The sequence below is a fragment of the Eubalaena glacialis genome, chromosome 18 (genome assembly GCF_028564815.1).
Source record: "Eubalaena glacialis isolate mEubGla1 chromosome 18, mEubGla1.1.hap2.+ XY, whole genome shotgun sequence".
Lineage (NCBI taxonomy): Eukaryota > Metazoa > Chordata > Mammalia > Artiodactyla > Balaenidae > Eubalaena > Eubalaena glacialis.
The window spans coordinates 19,381,412-19,403,541 of NC_083733.1; the positions used below are offsets into that span (position 1 = coordinate 19,381,412).

The 22,130-nt window shown below is 59.6% G+C and overlaps 2 protein-coding genes across 2 annotated transcripts in view; one reads left to right on the forward strand and one right to left on the reverse strand.

Annotated features, from left to right (window-relative positions):
• The window catches only part of ATP6V0D1 (ATPase H+ transporting V0 subunit d1), a 38,802-nt gene extending 23,036 nt beyond the window's left edge, over positions 1-15,766 (forward strand). Inside the window, exons 2-8 of the mRNA XM_061173431.1 lie at positions 744-915; positions 9,489-9,667; positions 11,066-11,145; positions 14,493-14,570; positions 14,696-14,872; positions 14,982-15,059; positions 15,156-15,766. Coding sequence (XP_061029414.1) covers positions 744-915; positions 9,489-9,667; positions 11,066-11,145; positions 14,493-14,570; positions 14,696-14,872; positions 14,982-15,059; positions 15,156-15,317 — 926 coding nt within the window. The 3' untranslated portion in view covers positions 15,318-15,766. The remainder of the gene's footprint in view (positions 1-743; positions 916-9,488; positions 9,668-11,065; positions 11,146-14,492; positions 14,571-14,695; positions 14,873-14,981; positions 15,060-15,155) is intronic.
• Positions 15,767-16,245: 479 nt separating this feature from the next.
• On the reverse strand, positions 16,246-22,077 carry HSD11B2 (hydroxysteroid 11-beta dehydrogenase 2). Its single transcript, XM_061173430.1, has 5 exons — positions 21,683-22,077; positions 17,961-18,173; positions 17,659-17,844; positions 17,415-17,552; positions 16,246-17,200 (listed from the first exon to the last, which is right to left on the reverse strand). The coding sequence occupies exons 1-5, from the start codon at positions 21,945-21,947 to the stop codon at positions 16,788-16,790; spliced, it is 1,215 nt and encodes a 404-aa protein (XP_061029413.1). The 5' UTR covers positions 21,948-22,077; the 3' UTR covers positions 16,246-16,787.
• Positions 22,078-22,130: the final 53 nt, after the last annotated feature.

Consider the following 22,130-nt stretch of genomic DNA (forward strand, 5'->3'; position numbering starts at 1 on the left):
CAGGGCCCTTCCGCTCTGTCCTCTCCTCCCTTTTCCCTCACCCCTGCTCTGAAGAGCTCAGGAGAGCCCGTGGGCCTGGCTTGCCTGCCTCCAGCCACTCCTTGGGCAAGGCCCATCTTTCTCCCCAGCCTCATCTCCCCCTCACACCGCTCATTTGCCCTTTAGGCCACTCCTCACTCATGCCATCCTGCTAGCTGCTTCCTTTGCATTTTCCTGTCCCTGCGTTTTGCCTGGCCCAGCCTGGAGTGTCCTCTCAGCCCTATCTTGGTGCCCTCTCCACTTTACCCTTGGCCTGGGGCATGTCCTTCATTTCATATGCATTGTTTCTGCCTGGGGGTACGTTGGCTTGCTCCTTTAACCCTGAGGCTCTGGAGGGTAGGGCCCATGTCTTATTCTGCTTTAAGGTAGGGCCATCCTGGAGCCCACCATGCAGGAGAGCCTCAAAGGCTGTGGGTTGTGAATGGCACCTTGGGTTGGGGTTTCCCAGGTTTTCTTGTCGTTTGGGGGAACAATGGTTCTACTTGTACTTGGACTCTGGGGCCCAGTGTCCTGGCTTTGGCCTGACTGCCCTGGAGTAGGCTCTGAGCCAACAGGGAGGTGGAGGCAGGGACAGGAGGTCAGGGTAGCAGCAGGGCACAACTGCAGGAGAGGGTCTGGGACCCAGAGTCGGGGTGGGGACAGGGACTTGGGGTCCTGGGGAGGCTCAGCACGGCCAGCTCTCACCCCCCACCCTTGGGTTTCAGACCTGAAGCTGCACCTGCAGAGCACCGACTACGGCAACTTCCTGGCCAATGAGGCATCACCGCTGACAGTGTCCGTCATCGATGACCGGCTCAAGGAGAAGATGGTGGTGGAGTTCCGCCACATGAGGAACCATGCCTATGAGCCGCTCGCCAGCTTCCTGGACTTCATTACGTGAGTGTTCTCTATAGTGCCTTTTCCCCCCACTGGATGGGGCAGCTCCTCTGTCAGCAGGGTCCTCCCGGGTTGGGTGGCTGGGCTGCTCATTCAACAATGCTGGGCCCAGGCCACCACCTATAAAATGGGGTCACCAGCCACTTCACTGCTGTCTGGGAATCTGGTGGGCAGGCCCGAGTGTCCCACGCTGTAGTGCTGGATGAAGCTGCTTTCCCTGCGTCCCTGGTGTCAACAGGGATCAGGGATGACAGGAGCCCTTTCCCTCGTTCACCCTATAACACTCACCCTGAACACTCACCAGGCCCCCACTGCCCATGATGGGGTCGGGGGATGGGTAGAGCTTTGAAGAGTCAGGTTTTGGGATGGACCATTCAGGCCCTGTGACCCTGTGTGGGCTGAGGCTGTCCTCTGTCGTCTCTGACCATGGCCCTGGGTCTCAGGGAGAAGCGGGGCAAGGCAGAGAGGGTGCTGAACACCTGGCCGCCTTTCCCAGTTCTGGCCCAGGCCCCCATGCTAACAACCCTTGGCTGCCCAGCGTTCTTACTGTCTAATCCTTGGGTGCAACCCTGCCTCCACTAAGCTCCTGGAGAAGAGGAAAGGACCCTGAGACCTACAGGCTGGGGAGGGCACTTGGATGAGACAGCCTCTGCTCGCCAGGTGTGCCTGTGGAAACGGAGATAGAGAGGCCCCTTCTGCCAGGATGGCCCAGGAGCCATGAGCCAGGGCCTGGTGGACAAAGAGTTGGCCCCGGCCCAGGGGGCTGCCCAGCGCAGGTGGTGGACAGAGACATCGGTGGCTGGCTTACATGAGCATGCTCTGCACTGCTGGAGTGTGAGTGTGTGTTGTGGGGAAGCCTTTCCAGGTGCTCTTCTGGGTACTGTCTAGCTTTAACCCTTCCCTGCTGGCGGGACCCCCAGATCCGTGGGACCTGGCATACCTCCTACACTTATACTTGCAGCGACAGGGCTGGATGCCTGCTGCTTGGCCTGCTTCCCACCCCCAGCCAGGAGCAGCCATTTACTCGAGATCCACTTGCTCAAGTAGGGGCTGCAACCAGAAGGGCTCTATCCTTGGGTTGAGGCCACAGGCTGGGACACTTGAAGGGCACAGGCTGGGAAGCAGGCTGTCTCCTGGCCACAAGCCTCCTTCCGGGGGACCTCCCTGCTGTCCTGGCTGGATCCATATCATACTGCCCTGGCCCCCGTCAGGGTACAGCCGACATGGTCCTTCTGGGCAGGAGGCCAGAGATGGCATGTGTCTCGTGCTGCCACATTGGAGGTCATACTGCAGTGCCCATCTGTCAGTCAACCCCTAGCCTGGGCCTGGGTGTCCTTTACCCCAAGGCCAGAACTGAAGGACATACCAGGAAGCAGTGCGTTTATTGCCAGAGCCAAGCCTTCACCTTGTTTGCACAGGGCTCCTTCAGCTTCCTGGTGAATGTTCTGGCCTTGCTAGCTAGGCTGGCCAGAGGAGACTGACCCCATGCCAGTGGTCAGAGGGCACATGTCATCCATCCTGCTGCCTGCTTGGCCACCTGCCTGTGCTGCCAGCCCCTGGCCTGTCTTGGTGCCCTCAGAGGCTTGGTCTTAGCCTGCCAGGCCATGAAACTGGAGAGGGCTCTGAGCGTGACTGAGGCTGCATGGCCGCCAGCTGTTTGCTGGAGGTTGGCTGCAAGCACCAAGCATGCTTAAAGCAGCCAAGCACTATCCTGTGGCAGGCTGTCACTTCCCCGCCCCTTCCATTCATGGGTGATTGTGGCTCACAGTCTTCCCATCCCCTCAGTCCTGCTCTGTCTCAGGAAGAGCTCGGCAGCCACGTGTCAGCCTGTCTGAGCCTGTGGCTGCTCGTTCATGACCTCGTCATCTCCAGTGACCTGCTCCTCTGCTCTCCACTTCAGCCACCCCCACGATGGCTGCCCAAGAACATGTCACCACCTGGAACTGCTCCGGCCCTGAAATCGCTGAGTCAGGCACCCCGTCTCTACCCACAGCCTTCAGGCCTTCCAGCCCACTCTCAGCCCCTTGTGGGACATGGGTTCCGGACTCAGCAGGGCTCTGGACCTTGCTTCCTCCCCCGCCACCCCTTCTGTCTTCATTTTCCTCCCTCCCCAGCTGAGGTTCCCTGGTCCATCATTCAAGCACTCTTCTGCCAGCATCCGCAGCGCTCTTGGCCGCCCATCTCATGGTCCCACCCGGCTGGCAGCTCCCCAGCCCTGGAGGAAGCCCAGCAGCCTCCAGCCTCGAGGCGCCCTCCCCCACCTCCGCTGCCGGGAGCAGAGCCGGGGAAGCCAGTGTTGGGTGGATTTTCCCTGCTGCCAGACATGCACACTTACCAGTTCAGCTGGCCTGGCCTGTCCCTGCCCAGCTGGCCACTCGCTCTCCCTACTCAGCACCCTGCAGCTCCCCACCGAGGGTGGGAAGACCACCTCCCCATCTTAAACACCGTTCATCGCCTGCCCCCAGCCTTCTCTCTGGGTAGATGGCCCACCTTTTCCTCCACAGAGACAGTAGAAGCCAGTACACCTCCCAGCACTGTGTCTGTGCCCCTCAACCCCGTTCCAATGGCAGAGGTACCCTCCTCTTCTCTTGGGTCCTTCTGCCGATGTCCTGAGTCCCCTCACCCCACTCCCTGAACCCTGAGGGCCACTCATCTGCACTCCTGTCTGTGCAGCCCCTTCCCTTCCAGATTCTTCCCAACAGCATCTAAACAAGTTCAAATCTCTCACACCATTAAAAACCCATCTTGTGCGGCCTGCACTTCTACATTCCATCTGTGTTCTCTCACCTCCTGCATCCTGAGCCTCCAGTCCGCTTCCAGCCATCCCATCACTCCACCAAAGGCCCTGGCTAAGGTCACCGCTGACCTTCATGTGGCCAGGGTCTCCAGACCCTGGAGCATAGGAGCCAGACATAGGAGCCACACCCGTCTTACCTCCTTCCAGCAGTCTCCTTCCTCTCATGGTGTCTCTTCGATTTAACTCCTACCTCCCCGGCTGCTCCTCCTCTTCCTCCTCCACGCCACCTCCGTAACCGCCTCCACCCTGGCTCATCCCAGGAGTAAGGAGTGTTGCAGAAAGGGGTGAAGGCTTCCACAGGGGCCTGTCCAGGGGACCTCCCCAGGCCAGGGACTCACCACTGGCTTCCCTGAGGAGGTGGCTGTTTGGCTGAGGGGAAGGGCATTTGAAAGAAGAATTGGGGGAAGGCAGGGGGAACCATACATGTCCCGAGCAGGTGGAGCACGGAGCCCCTGGCTCTGTGACCCTCGGGGAAGGAGGCAGATACCCTAGAGATGTCCAGAGGGATGTTACCGGAAAGGAGAGTGCCATCCCCAGGTGATGGACGCGTCAGCTAGATACCCCATCCTGGGTGTGGGGACTTGAGGGAACAATGCCAGTGCTGCCCACAGACAGAGCTGGCCCAGCTGGGGCGGAGGTTGGGACCACCACAGAGGTCATCTTAGCTCCAGACTTCAGAATCTCTTAGTCGCCTTCGGAGCTGCCCCAGGATGGCTGGAACTGGTTTCTGCAGGAGGCAGTGAGTTCCTTGTCATTGCAGGTGGGCAAGCAGAAGCTGGGCAAGGTCTCCTCTGCCCTCCTGTGTGAGAAACAGTGTCCAGTGCTTTTGTAGATCCCAGCCAGCCTTGAGCCAACACACATGACCAGTATTCAGCTCTGGGCCAGGCGCAGTGCCAGGAGGGAGGGAGACTTATGGATGCAATAGGATGGGTGCCAGTGGTGGTGCAGATAGCTTCTGGGGAGGCCTGTGGGCAGCTGCCACAAATGGAACCAGGGGCTTCAGCATTGAGAGGACTCGAGGGTCAGATGGGGTTCGAGAGGCCACTCAGAGTGGGTGGCCAGAGTGGAGGCAGCTGCCTCATGTGTGGTAGACAGGCCCTGAGTGAGAGAGGTCCCTCTGAAGTAGACTGTCATCAGTCATGTGGTTTTGAGATGATTCAGCTCAATTTCATGGTGATAACATGTAATACATCACTGTACCAAGGGCTCCTTCCAGACTCAGCCATTCACTTGCTGTCTGACATGGGGTAGAGCCTCTGTTGGGTTTTCTGAGCTTCAGAGGAGACTTTGATCTGGGCCATCCCATATGGCGTCCTATGAGAGACTAGGCCCCAGAAGGGAAGCTGGGAGAGAATGGCCTGTGGAGAAGTGAGTTTGGTCTCTGGGGATTCCCAGGTGGGCCCCAAAGGCCTTGTCCTTAGATGAGTGAGCCTCCCTGGAGGGGCCGTCTCCAGTGTGTAGCACCTGCCTGAAGCCCAGGTACCCATTGGCAGAGCCCGGGCACGGTGACCTGCACCATCTGGGGGAGGTGAGGTCTCATATTCTACTGTGCCAGGGGCCTCAGTGCCACCAGCCTGGAGTGGGCAGCTGGAAAGAAGCTTTGTCCTGGGACAATGGCCTCAAGTGCCCAGTGGGCCTGTCAGCACACCTGCCACTCTCCCCAGGTCACATTTTCCAAACCTTGGGCTCTGCTGGGTCACAGCAGGTGTCAGGTGTCCTTAGGCCTCCCTATTTTGGCCCCCCAGCCTTCACTGTCCACAACCACCGTTTCTGAGTTGATAGCAGGGTCTCTGTAGGCTGGGGCGCTAGGCCTGCTGTGGTTTCTGGGTCCTGGGCTCGACCCGGCTCCGGCCCTGAGGGAGAGCCAGCACTGACACTGTTCTCCTGAGCCTGAGGGAGAGCATGCAGGCGCCCTTTGATGCTCAGAGGTCTCAGGTCTCAGGTTGGGTCAGGGAGGACCCAACTGGACCTCAGGAGAGGGGCAGGATTTTAATAAGGAGAAGGTCAGGGCGTCACTGGCTCTGCTGGGGGCTGTACTTCAGTCATCCTAATTGCAGAGGGGAAACTGAGGCTTGACAGGTAATGTGCTGAAGCCACAGCTTGATATCTCTGTTCACTTTCCACCTGGACAGTGCTCTGTAGGAGCCAGATGTGATTGAGCACAGGTACGGTTACTAGCAGCTTCTGCTGGGAGCTGTAGATGGGCCAACTGGCCGGGTAGTCATCATGGCCTATCCAGCGCCAAGCCTGGCCCCCGGGGCCAAATGATGAGACCATGGGAGCAAGCCATCATGCTCCAGCAGGTGGCGCCAAAGGGAACAGCAGAGGGACAGGACTTGGCTAGGGGCTGGGAAGACTTCTTGGAGGAAGTGGCTTTCTAAACCCCATCCCAAGACTTCTTTCGGCCCAAGCTGACTCTTTTTTTTTTTTTTTAAATTTATTAATTTATTAATTTATTTTTGGCTGTGTTGGGTCTTCGTTTCTGTGCGAGGGCTTTCTCCAGTTGCGGCGAACGGGGGCCACTCTTCATCGCGGTGCGCGGGCCTCTCATTATCGCAGCCTCTCCCGTTGCGGAGCACAGGCTCCAGACGCGCAGGCTCAGTAGTTGTGGCTCACGGGCTTAGTTGCTCCGCGGCATGTGGGATCTTCCCAGACCAGGGCTCGAACCTGTGTCCCCTGCATTGGCAGGCAGACTCCCAACCACTGCGCCACCAGGGAAGCCCCCAAGCTGACTCTTGAAGGCACAGGGTGAGGGAGGGCCTCAGGGCAGAGCAATACAGACTGCCCTACTCCCACCCCAAGAGGGCCTCTTTGGCCTGGCGGGCAGATGCCTGTCCACTCCCCAACTGTCTTCCTCTGGAGGGAGATGCTGACCAGCTGGAACCTCACACTCTCCTATTAAGGCCAAATGAAGGGAGGACTGGTGGAGTGGCTTTCTGGGGGCAGGGAGGGAGCAGCTCAAGCCAGACGAGGAGGAGGATTTCCCTGCCTGCTGAAGGCCTTCACCTTGGGGGAAAAGCAGACAGCTGGGCCGGCATCATCTCTGCCATGCCCTGCCTCCTTTCATCCCAGGAAAGGAGATTCTGGCTCTCACTGGGCAGGGGAGAGAAACAGGGGCTACTGCCATAGTAACCTTGCAGTTGACCCGGGGGAGGGAGCCGCTGGGCCTGGCATAGGGTCATCCAAAGCTGGCCTAGCCTGGATTAGAAGGGGGCCTTGGAAGGGGCTGGGGAGCTTTACTTGGCTTAGCATTTCCCTTGGTGCCCAGCCAGGACTTATAGCAGGAGAGTCTGGGGGCAGCCAGGGGGTGCTATCACCAGCCCTCACATCTGCTGTCAGGGCTGAAAAGTGAATCATAGCCATCCTGTTCCACATCACTGGAGGGACAGCAGCAAAGCCAGACAGTGGAGTCTTCCCACAGGGCTCACCTCCGAGCCGGGTCAGGACCCTGACGATTGCCAAGGCACCTTCCTTGGGCCCTGACACCAGCCCCGTCCCCAACATAAATGAATACCCTGTGGTGCAAGGAGCGGAGAGGTTTAGAGAAAGGAAACTGACTTGTGGAGATTCCTCTGAGAAGGCAAGGCTAGATGGGGAGTGTAGAGTCAAGGCATGGCAACCTGGACGTGGGTGGAGGTGCATGGACACTGACCAAGAGACACGGTGCTCCTCTGCTTTATGATGTGACAGGGCCTGGGGCCTGCAGCCTCTGTGTCTCATATCCTCTGACAGTGGGGCTGGTGATGCTGGTGGTTGTGGGATCAGTTGGATAGAACAGCTCGAAGAGGTACAGCGTTCTCCCCGTCCCTGCCCAAAGTCTGGTGAGAGCGTGAACGAGCATCTTCGGGTTCGGGGGTGGGGACTTTGTGGCTGTCTCAGGGAACACGATGGCTAGAGTGGGGCTGGATGGGACACAGGTGGAGTGTTGCGGGAGATGATGTATAGTGGGTCCTGCGGTGCGTGAGATTCTGGAGGCATCAGGGGCAAGAGGGATGTGCTGTCCAGGTTAGGGACAATGCAGGCTGGGGCTGGAGACCAAGGCACAAAGCTCTGGCGGGATCTCTCTGAGGTCCCTCGACTCTGCCAGCTCTGTCAGGTGGGGGCAAAAGGCTGGCCGTTCGGGCCCCTCGGCTCGCGGCTGTGAACGGGCCCTGCCTGAAGCCCTCAGTTTGAGAAGGCAGGCCTGTCTCTTCTCAGCACACATCCTGTGGCTGACCCAGTCGGATTGGGGGCAGAGAGAGGGCAGCTGCCTGGCCCCAGGCCCGAGAGAGCAGAGGTCATAGCAGGGCACTGGGCTGGGTGGGAGTTGCGGGAGTGTGTAGCAAGCAGGGGGGTGGGGGTCAGGCGGGGACAGGAGCTGTGGTTTCTTCCTCCTGCCGCCTTCCTGGCAGGCCCTGTGGGAGTTCCCCCAGTAGCCAGCCCTCTGAGCTGAGGCCTAGGCCACCACCTCCTTACTTTTCTTCCCTTGGAATTGGGGGCCACTTCCTACCTTGGACAGCCTCAAGATACTGTCACAGGACAGCTGTTGGCCCACCCAACAGCCAGGGTGTGCTCAGTGCCCAATTCAGGGCAGCAGCCTCCAGCCCAGCTCCCACCCTTCAGTGGGAGCCCCACTCTGGCCTTGGAGCTGAACCCCCAGGCCTCATCCAGCTGCCTCATGCCCTGAGATCATCACTGGTGACAAGCTGGAGGAATGTTGTGGCTCCTGCAGCCTGACTGGGGCCCTCTCGCCCTCTTCACCCCATTGCTCACACAGGTGACTACACAGAACTCTTGGCCACAGCCCCTTTGTGGCATTGTCTCAAAGGGTGGAGGCAGAGCTTGCCCGTTGCCAAGTCTGAGCTGGGTAGCCCCACCCCTCCCCAGCTCTCCAGCCCCCTCTGCTGCCCGTGCACTGTCCAGAGCGGGCCTTCTGTGCCGGAGGGGACTGACCTGAGCCCAGGCTCCTTCCAGGTCTCTGGGTCTCCTCCAGGCCATCCTGGGTGGATCCTCAGGCCCTAAAGGAGGAGGCAGTGCCCTGTCTTTGGAGTGGGCTGCACAGGGCAGCTGTCTGCCTGCTTGTCTCAGCCTGACTGACCAGGGGCCTTACTCCAGGGACCCTCCCTCTGAGTTTTCTCTGGTTTTCCCTAGAGAAGCTTCTCCCCACTCCACTCCTCAGCCTCTCCTCCTCTTGCCATCTCCCCCTCTGTCCCCACCAGCAGCCAGAGTGCCTGTGGTACTCCTTGCTTATATCCTGCTCATGGGTCCCTCGTGCTCAAAACGAAGTCAGGACCCTCAGCCGGGCCCACAGGACCCGCCTCTAGGCTCCAGCCTGCTGGCAGCATTGCACCGGTTCCCTTCCTTCTGCCAACCCTGACCGTGCTCAGTTCCTTGAGGCGTCCGCCACTCAGCGATTGCTTCCAGGCCTTTGCACACACTGTTCCCTCTTCCCAGAACATGCTTTCATCTCCCAGTTCTTTCATCCCCCAGGCTGGCCCGTGCGCCTCACCTCCGTGCGCGTGCTTCCCGTGTCCTGCCAGAACACTGTTCACACCTGGGGGGTAGTTACTACCTGCTTCCTGATCACTCGTGGGGCATGAGTTCTCCCCCCACCCCAGGGAGGGGCCATGTCTGTCCTGTGCTTCTGGTGCCGGAGGAGGGGGCACCCTTGGACAGGGAGAGGAGCCTGAGGTGGTGCTTGCCGTTGAGGGGCTGGTGGCCTGCGCCGGGTGGGGGCAGGGGCGTGGTGCTGTGCCAGGACTTCAAGGGCTGCCGCGCTGCTGTGTGCCTCCCGCAGTTACAGCTACATGATTGACAACGTAATCCTGCTCATCACGGGCACACTGCACCAGCGCTCTATCGCCGAGCTTGTGCCCAAGTGCCACCCACTAGGCAGCTTTGAGCAGATGGAGGCCGTGAACATCGCGCAGACGCCCGCCGAGCTCTACAATGCCATTCTGGTGGACACGCCCTTGGGTGAGCTACCCTGGCGGAGGAGGGAGGTGGCGGGCAGCGGCATCAGTGTCAGTGCCGCCGTGTGGGGTTTTCGGACCCCCAGGGGCGGCCCTGAGCCAGAAAGCGAGGTCCGCGCCACTGCTGCTTACCTTTCTCTTCCCTTCCACTTCGCCTCCCATTCTCTCCTCCTCACCCTGCCTTTTGCTCCCTTCCTGTTGCTTTTGCTGGGCCAGGCCGACTAGCCCCAGGGCCTGACTCAGACCATCTCACTTTGTGAATCTGTCTGATTTCTCCGAATGCAGAGGAGGGCTGAGCTCACGCAGAGTGGAGAGAGGGTTTCGGGTCCCTTGGAGTCTTGGGAGCTCTGACAGACCATGGCCGTAAGCTGGGCTGGAGTGGCTTGCTGCCTGTGAGGCAGAGGAGGGAAGCAAAGAGCTTCACTTACCTCCACAAAGCAGGTCCCAGGGGCCAAGTCAGGCAGTGTCCGGCAGGATGCAGAGTTCATGTCAGAGGCCAAGGAAGGAAGGGGAACTGGGGGCTTCCTGCAGGGCCCCGCCTAGGCAGCACTGGCTCCTGCCTGCCTTGGAGGGCGGCTGGGGAGAAGGCACTAAGGCTGTCGCCAGCTAGTGCCCTCACAGCCAGAGTCCTAGTCCCCAGGGCACCACCTCCAGGAAGCCGCCAGGGTTGAACAACTGGGCCCTAAGCTGCACTTGGTCCTGCACTAAGAGGCCTAAGCCCTACTTGCTGGCCTTACCTGCACAAGATCTTATCTCTCACAATAACTCTGAGCTACTTCTGGGCTGTTGGTGGTTTCTTCAGTTTCTCCATCTTTAAAGAAGAAACAGACCAGTGAGTCCGTGGGTCCCTGGGGATCGAGGGGCTCTATCCTGCTTTGGCCTCTAATTCCCAGCCCTCCAGTGGCCCCCTGGGTCACTGCTCCATGCTCACCCAGCTGTCATGCTCATTCCTTGTTCTAAGGAGAAGGACGGTTTTCCAAATGTGGGCCCCAGGCTCTCCTGGGAGATGCAGAGAAGTGGGCGTCAGGCCCAGAATCCACAGCTGCCCCTCGAGAAGGGAGGATGTCACAGCCTCTTATGCAAGTCTTTCTTTGGCATGATCTGAGCTTGGGTCTGCCCCAGAGGCGATTAGATCATGTTATGGCTGGCCGCCTCCTTTATAAATCAGTTTTAGGAGCAAGAAGGCAGGAGAAGCTCAGGTCAGTACACATGGCCTGGAGTATTGCTTCGGCCACTTCTAAGGCAGTAGTCCAGACCAGGTTGAGTGCCCCCCAATTACCAGCCAGATGGGCCTTGTGGCAGGGGTCCTCTGTGCCCTGCAGGGGCAGTTGAACATCAGCACGATTCTTGCTTCGGCCGAGTCCACTCGCCCGCCCCTCATACCCACGTCTTTCCTCCCCAGCGGCTTTTTTCCAGGACTGCATCTCAGAGCAGGACCTTGATGAGATGAACATCGAGATCATCCGAAACACGCTCTACAAGGTAGTGCCCCTGGGCCCAGTGGTGGTGAAGTAGGTGGACGGGGCCATGGGCACGGTGGGCTGATGATTTATGTGGGGTGCTGGGACAGGACACAGCTGCTCCAGGCTCCTCTCCCAGGGGCTTATCTGCTCACTCTCTGGCTCCCGTGACTGGTGCAAGACTTCATGAAACAGGTTCTCCATCCCTTGGACCCAGATCAAATCAGCAGGAGCGGCTGGTGCTCCGCAGCTTGGCCTGTCAGAGCGGGCTCCTGAATGGCCACTCCCCCTGCATCCAGGAGGGGTTACTGGCCACCACCCAGGCCATAGCTCTCAGGCTCACCCCACCTGGACTGTCACCAGCAAGGACAGGCACCTGAGCACGGTGTGGGGAGCAGCCCAGCCAGGCATAGCCAGGTCCCTGTGTCCCCAGGTTCCCAGGTCTAGAACCAGTGCCGTGGCCCATCATCTTCAACCCCACCCACCTTCTGCTTCCCACCAGGCTGTGGGACAAGCTGGTGACCCCTGGAAATAGAGTGGACTTGGGATTCCTGGGTCAGCCCTGCCCTGGCCCAAAGAGGTTAGGAGCAGGGCTGAGAGCCAAGGAAGGGGGCCGGCCAGGGACCAGTGAGGGCTTTTTGGGGCAGACTGGGCCCTGGCCATGGTGAGGACCTCTGAAGCCAGGACCTCTGATGGGTCAGTAGTGGGCAGGCCCTGAAGGGGGCCTGAAGATAGCACTGGCCAACAGCCCTGCTGACCTAACCCTGAGAACATCTGTCTCTTGGATCTTCATGGTGAGGCTCTTCTCCTGTCCTAGTTGGAGCTAGGTAGCCAACACAGTGGCAGCCGGAGCGCAGGCCCTCCAGTCTCCCTGCGGGGGTCTGGGCCAGGGTGCAGGGAGGGTCTGGAGGTAGGTGAAGAGCTTACCTGGAGGTTGTAGTAGTGTAGGCAGAGGGACAGCACATGCAGAAGCAAGTGTGGAACATGGGCCAAGCGGCAGGCAGTTTGCTGTGGAAGTGCAGGTTCCAGATGGACAGTGGGAGACAGGTCTGGAAAAAAAGGCAGGCACAGGATCAAGTCATCCAGGGTCTTGAATGCCAGGCCAGAAGTTTGAATTTTATTCTGTGGGCAGGGTCGGCCAATGAAGGTTTCCAACAGGGCAGAGTATCATCAGAATGTGAGGACAGACTAGAGGGGACAAGACTAGAGGTAGGAAGATTATTGGCTTCTTTACTCCTCGGGACTGCCCTAGGAGCTAGGTAGGCATCAGTATCCCCATTTGTAAGATGAGGAAACTGAGGACTTAGAGAAGGAGAGTGGGTTGCCTGAAGCCACTTGCTAGACACTGGCAGCACGGCTCAGCTTGTCTGCAAAGTGAGTGCTCTCATTTGCCTGCCAGTAGGGAGAGAAAGAGGGAGATGGGGAGGGCGGGGTGAGGGGGGCCATGGGGGTCGGGTAGGCAGTGAGAGCCGGCTCAGGTGTGCCAGTGCTCACGCTGCCCGCAGCCCCCGCCCGCCCCCACAGTGCTGTTGCCCGCCCAGCTGGCCCACTGCCGGCTTCCTTGCCCTGAGGCAGGGTGAGGGGTGCGGCTGTCCCCCCAGCCTCACCCACACCGTCACCGGGCCTGACTGGTTCTAGCTGGAGTCACTGGTGAGGGCTGCCCGGGCACCAGCTTGTAAACACCGACCCAATGATGCAGGCGCCGTGCCAGGACCGCCTGTCAGGCGATGTCCCAGCCCAGTGGCCACAGATGGGAGATTAGGCGGACCCCCAGTAGCAGGTGGGAACTGTAGGCAGCTGGTGCAGCAGACATGGGCTGGCAGACTCCAGGGGGCAGGACGGGGGTGGGAAGGTGACCTTGGTACCTGGGACTCTGGGGTCTTGCCAGTTTCTTCAGCTCCTGAGCCTCCTGAAGAGAGTCTGGGCCTATGCCACCTGTCTCCACCACCCTGGGGTCAGCGTCTCCAGGATCAGTCCAGCTCGGCAAAGGCTGGTGGCTTCCCCCACAGATAGGAACTGCAGGCCCCACTGGGGCAGGCCTGGAGATTTGGACACACCCAGCTTGGCTGGCCACGGGGAAAGAGGTGGCTGGGGACAGTCCCAGAGGTACTAAACAGTGCCACTAATCCATGGTAGGATTGGCAGCTACCACGCGAGCCCTCTGCTATGCTGGGGTCCACTCTCCCTTTCCAGGCTTCTTTCCCCCTGACCTGTTCTAGACTTTTGTTTCCTGTGACCCCAGTGGTCACCTCAGGCCTTCCCCTGAGCCCAGCTTGCCCAGTGCTGCTGGCCAGGCTCAGCCTGGGCTCGTGGACTCCTGGGTGTCATCTCACCTCCTCTCTTGGGTCAGTAGAACCTGTGGCCCACATCAGCAAGTGGTGGGTGGAATGTTCTCTGCTCCTTAGAGGGCAGACCTCGGCACAGAAAGCTTTCCCTGCCTCCCAGCCCTCACCCCCCAGCTCAGAAGAATAGTCTCTAGCCTGTAGAGCTGGAGTTCTTGTGGCCATGCCACCAAGTGGGACCCCGGAGCACCTGAGTAGAGGGAGCTCCCCAGGGGGCCATGAGACTGTCCCCCTTTCCTTGACATGGAGAGGTTCAGGGAAGGAAGCCTGCCTGGGCCTAGCTAGTTTCAGGAGTTAGGCGTGGGAGGGACCTGAGGCCTGGGCTGACCTGGCTTCTCCTCATGCCCAGCAGATCCAATTTGCCTGGGCAGGAAGTGCTTGCTCCCACCGGCAGCCTGTGTGTCCAGCCATCACATCGCAGGGCTGACATCTGTGCCGGCAATAACCATCCCTGAGGAGGAGCTGGGCTGACAGTACAGTTTGGTTCCTGCTGCGTGATGCCTGGGAACTACCTAGGGGATGGGAAGAGGGAGGAGATGCTCTTTAAGGTGGGGTGCTGAGGGGGGCCAAGGCACCCAGTCCAGGCCATCCCCGTGAACTCTCAGAGGTCACCATCCTTCACTGGCCCATTGACACGTGGTTTTCTGAGGAGAGAGGGGAGGAGGGGAGATTTGGGGGAAGGGCAGGCAGAGCAGCAGGGGGAAGACAGAGCCCTTCTCTGAGCCTGGCACTCCGTGGGATGAGGGTGTGAGGGGCACCGCACCATGAAGCAGACAGTGGGCCAGAAGTTGTTCTGTCACTACTGGGTGGGGAGAGGCAGCAGGCTACTGCTACTCGGCTGATTAACAGTCGGAAATCTGTGGATGTTTCAGGGGCTCTGACACGGGGGCTGCCCTGGCCACGGGTATGATGTTTGGATTCAGCATGAAAGGGGTCGGGGAGGGAAGGAGGGAACTGTGAGGAGGAGGCCTGGCAGACCCCCTCAAGTCTCCCTGCCTGGGCTGAGGAAGCCCCATGCTCTGCACAGGCCTACCTGGAGTCCTTCTACAAGTTCTGCACCCTGCTGGGTGGGACCACAGCCGATGCCATGTGTCCTATCCTGGAGGTGAGTGCCTGCCCACCCTCCCACCTGCTGGTCCCCCATCCCTGGCCTGGGGGAAGCCCTGCCAACTGACTGGCTGCTGCCTCCCTCCCCGTCCCTCTCTCCTCGCCTGTGCTTCGGCCCCACAGTTTGAAGCAGACCGCCGCGCATTCATCATCACCATCAACTCCTTCGGCACAGAGCTTTCCAAGGAGGACCGTGCCAAGCTCTTTCCGCACTGCGGGCGGCTCTACCCTGAGGGCCTGGCCCAGCTGGCTCGGGCTGACGACTACGAGCAGGTCAAGAACGTGGCCGACTACTACCCGGTGAGTGCCCTGGCTATTGAACGGTGGGCGGGCATGTTGGCACCCACGTCCCCACACCATACCCAACAGCACCCTCATGCTCATGCTTCCCCCTGCTCCCCTGGGCCAGGAGTACAAGCTGCTCTTCGAGGGTGCGGGCAGCAACCCTGGAGACAAGACCCTGGAGGACCGATTCTTCGAGCACGAGGTGAGTGCTGGCCCTGCCCATCGTAGGGAGGGGTTGGTGGCTTAGGCCTGACTCTGGTCATGGCCACCTGCACACCACTCCTGCCTGTGTCTGCAGGTGAAACTGAACAAGTTGGCCTTCCTGAACCAGTTCCACTTTGGTGTTTTCTACGCCTTTGTGAAGCTCAAGGAGCAGGAGTGTCGCAACATTGTATGGATTGCGGAGTGCATCGCCCAGCGCCACCGGGCGAAGATCGACAACTACATCCCCATCTTCTAGCACCCTGGCCCAAGGCTCCCCACAAGTGTGTGTGTGCGCCTGTGTGTCTGCGTGTGCTGTGACAAAGCTCACGGCTCACCTACGTGCCCTGGGGGATAGCACACTGTCCTAGTGGCTGCCCAGCTTCCCTGACCCTCTCTGAGACTGCTCTTGGGCCTGAAAAGGGGCTGGGCACCTGCTCCCCCCACCAAGGATGGACCAAGCCCCCCACCTCCAGAGCAAGGAGGCCCCCTCAGCCCTATGTTTACAGCCGCTGACGTGTCTGAGAAGCATGTGGTCACTTTTGTGTTCCTCCCTAACCTGAGAACCCCTGGGGGCAGCGTGAACCTCCTCTTCCCTCAGTGGGTCCCCCAGAGCCATGGCGCAGGGGCAGGATAGAGCGTGCGTGTCCTTGGGGAATAGGGGAAGTAGCGCTGCCCCTCTGAGACAATAAAAACTGCCCTCTCTAAGCCCAGCTGTCTTCTGTCTCCTTTGGGCCCTAGTCCCTCTCCCAGATCCCCAACTCCCCTCAGGCCCCACCCTCGCTGAGCCCACCCCCACCTAAGCCTTCTACCTTCCTTCCTCGGGTGGCAGGCAGCCCTAGGCTGGCCCTGACAACTGTGCAGCCAGATTCCTCAGGGTGGGGAAAGTCAGTGGAGGATTAGCCCCTTCCTCTGCTGGAGGCTCTGACAGGCCCGTGGCACTGGCTCCTGACTCTAGAGGGCGCCCAGGCCTCCCTCTTTGCTTCGTTGAGCCCCAGAACTCCCTGGGCTGGGGTCATTACCCCCGTTTCACTATGAGGAAACCTATGGATAAATGATCTGCCCAAGGTTGTTGAAGGGGGTTAGGTATAAACCAGAGTCTGTGCCCAGAGCCTCGGCCCCCAGGCAGTGCCCAGTCTGTTTCACAGCCACAGCCTGTCACCTAGGCGAACATAGCATCTCCCCCATTCTAGGAGAAATAAAAATTTGTCTTTATTCAAAAAGTGGCAATCAGGCAAGTAGAATATGCAGCCTCCCTGTGGCTTGGGGGGCTTGGGGTGGGTGGTCAGGGCCCTAATTCTTGAGCCAGTCAAGAAACAGTGGGATTCACCCTTCAAATCGCAGCACTGAGGCACTGGTGCCAAGAAGTAATCCTGAGGGGGTCCCCAACCTTCCCAGTCACTCCTTAGTTTGCAGAGGCACTGTCTGCAGGATCCTGTCAAAGGCTACAGCTGAGTCTTGCACTAAATTCCCCATCCAGCTGGGTTCTCCAAGGTGCATGGTGGAGCCTTGTGCCCAGGAGGGTCTGTTCGGGCTCATGAAGCCTGAGAGGCCCGGAGGTTCACTGGGAAGCCTTAGCCTCACCAGGCCTGGCCTGTGACATTGGCAGTGGGTGGGTTTGGGGTCCTTTAGGCCAGGCTTTGGGGCAGACCTGGGGGTCAGAATGCCCAGGGGAGGACCAAGAGCATAAGGGATCTCCTCTGCTGGAGCAGTTCTATGCACGTACTGCTCATTGGGCAGTGGGGGAAGGGCCCGGTTTAGGGCCTGGGTCCTGGGCTACATCCCGGGCAGAGGTAAGGCCGGGCTGGCCAGGCCGCAGTGCTCTTGGCACATAGGGACTGATGAAGAAGGACTGCAGGAAACGGCGCCGCAGGCCCTCAGGCAGGTAGTAGTGGATGAAGTACATGAGTCCCAGGCCGTGGCCTGGGTAATAGCGGCGGCGTGGTTGAGCTGCCAGCAGCGCATCGGTGATGGCATCTACAACCGGGCTGAGGTCTGGCAGTGCTTGGCTCAGACAATGCAGGAACTGTCCGTTCAAGTGCTCGATGTAGTCCTCACCGTAGGCCTGCAGCAGCTCTCGGGGCAGGTTGGCAAGCAGCTGCCGCTTGCGCTCTTCCCACTGGTCCATGTCTTTCACTGCCTCTGGGGAATGAGTGGCAAGGTCAGAGTGGGGTCTGTTAGGGAAGCCAAAGCCAGACCCAGGTCTCTCTAACTCACAACCTGAGACCCGCCCCCAGCCAAAGCCACGCCCATTCCTCAGACCCAACCCCACTTCAGACAAGACCACACCCACCCCACCTTCCCCCTCTCCCCCAGTACACCACACAGGCCCCAGCCCCAAATCCCTGAACCTCACCTGTCTTGAAGCAGGCAGGCTGGATGACGCTGACCTTGACACCCCAGGGCAGAAGTTCACAACTGAACGTGTCCATGAGCAACGCAACAGCCGCTTTGGAGGTCCCATAGGCAGCCAAGCACGGAAATGGCATGTCTCCTGGGGATGGATTGGGAGTGGGCAGCTCAGCCTGGGCCAGGGGCTCCAGCATCTCTCCCCGCCCTGCAGAGGCACCTTTTCTGCTCCGGTGTGGGAGGACCCTCACCTGCCGGGCTGCTCACAGTCACAATGCGACCGCTCGAATGGCGCAGCAGTGGCAAGAGGCCCTTGGTCATCTCGAGTGTACCGAAGAAGTTCACCTCCATGCAGCTGCGGAATGTGGACACTGGAGACAGCTCCGCATCTGCCACGAGGATGTTCTGACCCGCATTGTTGACCAAGCCCCACAGACCTGAAGGCATGGAGCCAGGAGGGAAGCTGAGGATCAGCTCGGCAGCAGACCTCCGATCCCTGCCCCCTCACACCTGCCCAGCCGCGCCCTTTCCTGGCGGAGCTGAGCCTACTGACCAGTGCTGGCGGTGTGGGCCTTGGTGAACTCCAGCACGCGGCTAATATCCGCTGGCTTGGTCAGGTCCATCTGTAGCAGCTTTAAACGAGGAGAACAGCAGGCGCGCAGCTCTAGGGCACCAGGGCTATTCAAATCCAACACGGTGGCCAGCACTGTGAAGCCCAGCGTGTCCAGCTTCTTGGCCGTTGCCTTGCCAAAACCAGAGTCACAGCCTGGCCAGGGAAGGGAAGCCAGTGAACTCCCACTGTGGCCCAGTCCGGCCTGAGACAACCCCAGGGTCACCACGGTCTGGATGGGATCCAGGCCTCTGACACCCAATGTACCAGCAGTCAGCAGCCCTCCCTTCTTTTCCTAAGCCCATCTCTGGCAGGCTTTGCCCCTCTGGCTGAGCACCTGAGTACCAACTCTTTCACAACTGTCATCTCCCTGACGACTCATAGCTACCCCATCAAACGTGGCTTATGATCCCCACTTTACAGATGAGGAAACTGAGTCCTAGTAATGCTAAGTTGCTTCCCAAAGTCACTCAGCCAGCATATATTAAGGTCAGGACTCTACTGCAGGTCAGCCAGTCCCAGCTGAGACCCAGTCCCAGCTCTGATGTCCTTCTGTCTGGTCGATATCAGGCCTCAGCTCGCATGCACAGTATTACTGCACAGCCTCCCTTCCTTTCTCACTGCCTTTGCCCAGGCGTCTTCCTCTTACCTGGACACTGAAGCAGCCCCCTTTTGTAGTGCTGTCCCACCTTGCCCCCTTGAATCCATTCTCTACCGAAGCAGCCAGAGGGATCCTTCCAAAAATGACAATATCCCTCTGCTGCTGAAAACCTCTCCAAGGTTCCCCACAGCCCTTAGGATGAAGCCGAAGTCCTCTATTCCCATCATCCAGACCCTGTACAACCTGAGATCCACCTTCCTTTCCAGCCTCAACACCCTCTACTATTATTCCTGGCTCTAGGCAAGTTGGAGGCCCATCTGCACTTCACCCCTGACCACCACCCTTGGAATTCCAATCAGTGGCAACACTGGAGCATTCTCTGAGCCCCAGACCGCTTGCCCCCAGGACAGGGGCACAATGGATGAAGATAAGAACAGATCTGCGTTAGAATCCCTTCCCACGCCCACCAAGTGTGACCTGAGGTCAGTTACCACTCTTGGAGGCCTAATTTCCGTCTTTGGTATGTAGAGAGATGAACCACCAGGTAGAGCCAGCAAGTGGGTCTGATAAACCCCTGCTTCCTTGATTGTTCCCATTCCAATCCGGCTCCACGGGTGGCCAACCAGGGCTGGGAGCAGTGAAGGAGGAGGCTCTCTGGAGCCTGCCCCCATGGTGGTCTTGCTGAGCAGAAGCTGCAAAGTGGTTCTGCACAACCAGTTCCCCCCATTTCAGCTCCGTCCCCTCTGTTAAGGCAGAGAACAAAGCTAGGCAGGGGGCTGCAAGCTGGGCTTTGTGTGGCTGGGGACCCATCAGCCAGCCCCAGCTGAGGGGTATTTCCTGGGCAAGTCTGGTTGGGGGAGGGGAGTGAGCGCCCTTGTGTGTGTGTGTGTGTGTGTGTGTGTGTGTGTGTGTGTGTGTGTGTGTGTGTGTGTGTCCCCACTTGCCTAAGCTCCCTTCCAGAGCAGACAGGCCCTTCACAGGGAAACTGAGGCCTTCCAGAACCTCAGCTCTGCGGTCCCAACACAGTCACCCAAGCCTTTCACACCCTCTTGCTCACCTGCACACACATTTGGATACCTGCACATAACTCCAACCTACGTGCAGTGAGCCGTGAACAACAATGGGCTCACTCCCATGAGACCCCAGCAGTGCACAGCTGTGCACACAAGGCACCCAGCCACTCAACCCAAACCCTGACCCCAGGGCTGAGCTCCCCAAGTAGCCTTGGCCAGCGGTTCTCAGGAGCATTCTCAGGGAGGGGTGGGTGGCAGCTCTGGCAGCCTCAAGACACAGCGTTCCTAGCAGGTGAGGCAGGGCCTGGTCACCTACTTGTCTTGCAGTCAGTGGTGAGAGAGGAAACCCCAGAGTTTGGGGGCATTGGGAAGCTTGGAGGCCTACTCTTGATGCTTACATGGGTGGGCTGGGCAGTCTTCTTGCCCTCCTCCCTCACGGGGCTTTGCAACCAGAGCTGAGGGAAGCCCAAGTCACAAAAGGCATCCCTCCTCTCACCTCACTCCCAGGCTCGAGGCTAGGAGATGTAACAGCGGCAGCACAAAGGCCTGGGGTGAGATCCCAGGAAAGACTGCCTGGGTCACTAGTATCTGCAGATGGCCTGGGTCCTGTTGAGATAACTCATTAATTAGAGGGCAGGAGGGGAGCTGCCTCATCCCTGGGGGAAGAAGCTCCCTGCTTGATACCAGGAGGTCTGTCATCTCTCCTTCCTTAAACCACTAAAACTGGGGTCCCTTGAAACTTCACACTCCACCCTGAACTAAGGTCTCTCCCATCCAGCCTGAGCCCTGCTCTGTCTCCACCATCTTAACTGAAGCCCAAACCCTCATGCCACCTTCACCCTGCCTCAGTACATTCTGGCTTCTTGCCAGGCATTCAAGGCCCCTTCCAAGGAAACAACCTCATATCCCACCACATCTCAGCAGCCAGACTGGTTACTGACTGTCCCCTGCCCAGGCCATGCTCATTCCTGCCTCAAGCTTCTATCCCACACCCTTTGTCTGATCCAAAACACCTTCCACACTCCACCTATCTCCACCCATCCTCTGAGGCCCAGCTCAAGGATGGCCTCCTCTGGGAAGTTCTTCCAGCTCCATCTGATCACGCAGGGCCCCCTGCTAGACTGAGGTCTCTGAGAAGCCAGTCAGCTAGTGGCTGCCCCCAGCCCAGGCCCATTGCAAGGGCAGAGCCCTGAGCGCCTGTCCAAAGCCATGGGGGTTAGGGGAGAGACCAGGCTGCCCCTCCCCCATACAATGGAGCCAGTGCCCACTGGCCTTTGTCCCCCTCCCCACTTCAGGCTGGGCCTCAGCTCCTCCTTCCCTCCTTCTGATGACAGATTTATTCCTTGCTCCACACAAAGAGAGCTCAGCCAGGTGGCCAGAGGCACCTGAGCCCAGCTCTCCAAGACCTCACCTCCTTCCTGGGCACAGAGAACCAGGAGGAATGGTGGTGGCGTGCTGGGTGCAGACTCTGGACAGCTACTTCAGCAATTTAGGTTTGGATGGTGGGATCTGAGAGGCAGCTGAATGCCCAGCTGTCCCTCATGATGACCTCAAGCTTTTCTGGACTCCAAGGAGCCCAGCCAATTGTGGGTCCCAACTCTTCATCTAAGCCTATTCCTCTAATCCCAGGGAAGAGGAGATGGGACCTCCCATGTGGGGATGTTAGGCAGAGTTCAAAGGGTGACCATCCTCTGAAGTCCCTCAGAGCAGTGTCCTCTGTCCGAAGACTGCTCTCTTGGACAGGGACATAGCATAAACCCCAAACTCCAGAAGGCTTCTTCTTTCTTAGCTACAAGTTTCCCCTGCGCACCTGCCCGCTCCCTGCCTCATTTTCCCTCCAACACTCCCCGAAGCCACAGGTAGTTAACCCGGACTTGGGGAGGTGCCCTGCTCTTCCTACTTGGCTGATTCCCTGCACCCAGGGGAGAGGGACTCCCCCACTCCTGGACTAGGGGTCCCGCCTTGCCTTGGCATGCCCACGGGGAGCCCTCTGAGTGTCCGGTCCCGCCCTCGAACCTGGAATCCCCGCGCTCCGCGCCCCGCGCACTCACCGGTGATGAGCACCGCGCGAGTCGCCACGGGCAGGCGCTGCGGGCGCGCCAGGCGGGACAACACGATCCAGCCGGTGGCGGCCAACACGGCAAGCGCGGCCAGCGGGGGCAGCAGGCGCTGGCACAGCCAGTCGAGCGCGGCCAGCAGCGCCAGCGCCGCCAGCAGCGGGCGGCCCAGACGCAGGTCCGCGCGCAGCAGCTGCAGCAGCGCACGGGCCGCCACAAGCAGCCAGGCGCCGCCCGACGGCCAGGGCCAGCTCTCCATGGCGGCCGGGCCGGGCTGGGCCGGGGCGGGGCAGGGGCCGGGCTGGAGAGCAGGGATTGGGACTCGGGGCCGGGGCGCGGGGTGGTGCAGAACACCAGCCAGGGGCGGGAGGGATACTCGCTTTCTCTGTTAGCCCTCGGGCCGAGTTTATAAAGAGCCCCGGGGGCGGGGGCGAGGGCGGAG